General features: G+C 39.3%; 1 protein-coding gene across 1 annotated transcript; it reads right to left on the minus strand.

The window, feature by feature from the left end:
- Positions 1–271: 271 nt before the first annotated feature.
- Positions 272–1,138, minus strand: LOC134944382 (taste receptor type 2 member 40-like). The gene has a single exon (XM_063932962.1). The coding sequence runs from the start codon at positions 1,136–1,138 to the stop codon at positions 272–274; it is 867 nt and encodes a 288-aa protein (XP_063789032.1).
- Positions 1,139–4,802: the final 3,664 nt, after the last annotated feature.

Below are 4,802 nucleotides of genomic sequence, written 5' to 3' on the forward strand. Positions count from 1 at the left end.
ATAACTATACTACAAAATGATCAGCAACAGATTGTTGTACTATAGTTTTATGCTATAAGATCATTGACATTATATTACATATATCGTTATTAAGCAGAACATAACAATTGTTTAATCAAATCTCTTTATCTCTCTGTCTCTTACAACAGAAGTCATCTAAGTGAATCTTTCACATTTCCTTGAAGAAGATTAGCAAGTGATTATGGAATCATCTGAAATTCTACTTCTATCCTCTCACATGCTGATAGAGAAGCACATTTTCCACCGGTCTCTAATGCGCAGGTTTTGTGTTTCTCCAGCAAACAGCAGAAAACTTCTCCACAGAGACCTTCCTGAGCTTGGAGCTGGCCTGGATAGTGATGATGGACTCAGCTGTTGGATAGGACATCACTATTGACCAGCTGGTTAACAGCTTGTCATCTGGGGCTGAACTGAATTTACATGTGAATAACACAATCTCAGCTATGCAGAAAATTATGTAAACTACAAGGATCAGGGTGACTGTTCTTATAGCATTTATATGGGCCTGGAGTTTAGGGCGAGTAAATCCAGAATCACTCTGCTTCATTTTACACACGTGTCTCAAAAGAGAGGAGACCGTGAGTATTATAGAGTAGATTATGAGGATAAAGGGCAGACAGCAGCCTAGACAGGTGGCTATTAGCGCATACAAGGGATTCACATTAAATGTCCCACTAATAAAGGAGGTTCCTAGAGTACTATTCTCAGAACCTTTCATTTCAGCTTCAACTTTGATATTCCAAATGCACAGGAGACCTATGAGAAATGTCCCACCAGCTGTGAGTAGAAGCAGCAGCAGAAGGGAAGATGAGCTGATCCTCTGTAACCAAACACAGAGCCCATATCTAAAGTTGGTGATGGTGGTGCAGTAGTAGGCACAGAGCCAGGCAGTCAGCCAAAAACTGTAGAAAGTCATAGTAAGCTGAATTACGGTTAATGGATAGTACACTACTTTAGTGAACAACAAAGGAACACAAATGGCATAGAGTGAGGCCTCTACTGTCATACTGCACTGCAGGAGAATGTTCACCAGTCCTCGCAGAAGATGGATCAGATGAGATGGGTTCAGCCTTGTGTCATTTCTAATGCTTTTAGCATCCATAACCATGATGTACATGCTCAATGTAATCCCTATTCCACTTTCGAGGAATGCAATGCTTAGCAGAACAATCCACATTGGAGACAGCATTTTGTGGCTGTTCTGTAGGTTCCAGCTGGTGGTAATGGTTTGTTTTCTCTGAGTACAGGCAGATCTGTGTTTGGATTTTGAATGATGCAGATATTCTCTAGGGCTCGATAAGTGTCATGTTCTAAACACAAATAGGTATTTTACTATAAAGCTATTTACACTCTTTAGCAAAAATAAATGCAAGTCTAGACCCTGGTTATAGTCATAGTTATGGGAAGCAGTCGGGATCCCGGCTGTTGATATCCCGGTAGTTAGAACATAAAGGGAATGGGGGGACGGGATATACTCTGCACCAGATGAGTGATTAGTATTAACTGAAAAAAGGACCCCAACTAATGCCCGTCAGTGAATCATCTACTTATTACTGGATATTCAGGGGTGCTACCAGAGACAAATTGTATTGTACTGAAAAAAAGAAGAGAAAGAATGTCTCTTTGTTGGTGCACATAAGATAATTAAGAATTAACTTTTAATAGATCCATTAAAATTAGACAATACAATACAACACATAATACACTTATCAAATACAGTGAAGAAAATACTTAATAAAGTGATATTTTAAAACAAAGGCTCGCTACCTGTGTCATATCTTCATTAATCCAATTTGAATATATCTTACTGCAGATCAGAATTTTCCAAAATAATTGTTCAATATTCCACGATAGTGTACCAATATAATCTGTAATCTGTCTACTGAATTCAGTGTCTACACAGTTCTCTTATTGGTTCCCAGAGATTGTTCTGATTCTGCAGTACTGTATGCTGTATGATTCTTATTAGGAGTACATTAATAGTCTACTTCCATATGGTATTATAGTGGTCTGTTTCCCATCTGTGGATTATTTATATGTGGCCCCTAAAGGGAAACAGTGTGTCGTCCATTCAACAACGCTACATTTGTTACAAGTAGACATAAGTGTTATTGCTAAATAGAGTCACCAGACACATCTGCTGCAGTTACATTTTTATATGTTCACTGAGTTATTCATAAATAAGATTTATTACCCATATCCTTAATTGTTGTCTAAGACAATATTTTCAGTGGCTATCCATTAGCCATAATTCAGCTTACTATGACTTTCTATAGCTTTTGGCTGACTGCCTGGCTCTGTGCCTACTACTGTACCACCATCACCAACTTCAGATATGGGCTCTGTGTTTAATTACAGAGGATCAGCTCATCTTCCTTACTGCTGCTGCTTCTACTCACAGCTGGTGGGACATTTCTCATAGGTCTCCTGTGCATATGGAATATCAAAGTTGAAGCTGAAATGAAAGGTTCTGAGAATAGTACTCTAGGAACCTCCTTTATTAGTGGGACATTTAATGTGAATCCCTTGTATGCGCTAATAGCCACCTGTCTAGGCTGCTGTCTGCCCTTTATCCTCATAATCTACTCTATAATACTCACGGTCTCCTCTCTTTTGAGACACGTGTGTAAAATGAAGCAGAGTGATTCTGGATTTACTCGCCCTAAACTCCAGGCCCATATAAATGCTATAAGAACAGTCACCCTGATCCTTGTAGTTTACATAATTTTCTGCATAGCTGAGATTGTGTTATTCACATGTAAATTCAGTTCAGCCCCAGATGACAAGCTGTTAACCAGCTGGTCCATAGTGATGTCCTATCCAACAGCTGAGTCCATCATCACTATCCAGGCCAGCTCCAAGCTCAGGAAGGTCTCTGTGGAGAAGTTTTCTGCTGTTTGCTGGAGAAACACAAAACCTGCGGACAATGTTCTTCTCTATCAGCATGTGAGAGGATAGAAGTAGACTTTCAGATGATTCCATAATCACAGCAAAGATATTTAGGAATTATTATACATCCAGTTCTTCCGTATACATAAGTTTTTCTTATTCAGTGAGTTCATAACACCTGTCACAACTGAGCCTTTGTATACGGCTTAATATATCCTCCATTCAGCAGAGGCTCCATTTGTTAGATGGATAAAAATGTAACATTCAGCAATAACTATATTTCTTACAGATGGATACAAGTGTAGCTATTGCACAGGATCACTAAGTATGTCCCCTGTACCTAGATTTATATGTGATTATTGAGCTGCTTATACATTAGATGTATTGCTATCGGCTATTATATATAGTAAGATCACATGTTTTGATACAAGGTATTAGATCGCTCTCTCACTGGTTTATAAATGCTGCAGCGTTATGCTTTCTATAGTTCTTAATCACAGTGCATGAATTGTGTCGGCACTAAGGCCCTCATTCCGAGTTGTTCGCTCGCAAGCTGCTTTTAGCAGCTTTGCACACGCTAAGCCGCCGCCTACTGGGAGTGAATCTTAGCTTATCAAAATTGCGAACGAAAGATTAGCAAAATGGCGAATAGACACTTTTTAGCAGTTTCTGAGTAGCTCCAGACTTACTCGGCATCTGCGATCAGTTCAGTGCTTGTCGTTCCTGGTTTGACGTCACAAACACACCCAGCGTTCGGCCAGACACTCCTCCGTTTCTCCAGCCACTCCCGCGTTTTTCCCAGAAACGGTAGCGTTTTTTCGCACATACCCATAAAACGGCCTGTTTCCGCCCAGAAACACCCACTTCCTGTCAATCACATTACGATCACCAGAATGAAGAAAAAACCTTGTAATGCCGTGAGTAAAATACCTAACTGCATAGCAAATTTACTTGGCGCAGACGCACTGCGGACATTGCGCATGCACATTAGCGACTAATCGCTCCGTTGCGAAAGAAAAATAACGAGCGAACAACTCAGAATGACCACCTAAGTTCTTTCACATGTAGACATTACTCAGGTTCTCATACATGTAGATGGAGCTGCTAATATGCACAATAGTAGCCTAGAAAAAGTCCAAACAAAAGAAACATGTGTCGGCGGCGCTATGGCCTCTACCTGGTCTCTTTAATGTTTATTGTATAAAAGAATATATCAGTACAGTATATGCAAACGAACCTGATATGATTACTATACTGCCGTGAAAGTATTATAATGCTGATAGGAGATACTGAGTACAGGGTGCTGCAGCAATAGAGTGATCCCTCTGGAAATCAATGAGAGAGCTGACTAGTAAAATACACATCAGAAGTCTTTTTATGTAAACATATTATGTCAATATCTATACTATTGTGCATATTAGCAGCTCCATCTAAATGTATGAGAACCTGAGTACTGTCTACATGTGAAAGAACTTAGTGCCGACACAATTCATGCAGTGTGAATAAGAACTATAGAAAGCATAACGCTGCAGCATTTATAAACCAGTGAGAGAGCGATCTAATACCTTGTATCCAAACATGTGATCTTACTATATATAATAGCCGCTAGCAAGCAATACATATAATGTATAAGCAGCTCAATAATCACATATAGATCTAGGTACAGGGGACATACTTAGTGATCCTGTTCAATAGCTACACTTGTATCCATCTGTAAGAAATATAGTTACTGCTGAAAGTTACATTTTTATCCATCTAACAAATGGAGCCTCTGCTGAATAGAGGATATATTAAGCCGTATACAAAGGCTCAGTTGTTACAGGTGTTATGATCTCACTGAATAAGAATAACATGTATATGGAAGAACTGGGTGTATAATAATTCCTAAATAT

Source organism: Pseudophryne corroboree, chromosome 7 (genome assembly GCF_028390025.1).
Source record: "Pseudophryne corroboree isolate aPseCor3 chromosome 7, aPseCor3.hap2, whole genome shotgun sequence".
NCBI lineage: Eukaryota > Metazoa > Chordata > Amphibia > Anura > Myobatrachidae > Pseudophryne > Pseudophryne corroboree.

What these genes read in the sequence shown, in the direction of transcription:
- LOC134944382 (XM_063932962.1), bottom strand. Translation starts at nt 1,138, where the DNA reads ATGTACATCATGGTTATGGATGCTAAAAGCATTAGAAATGACACAAGG.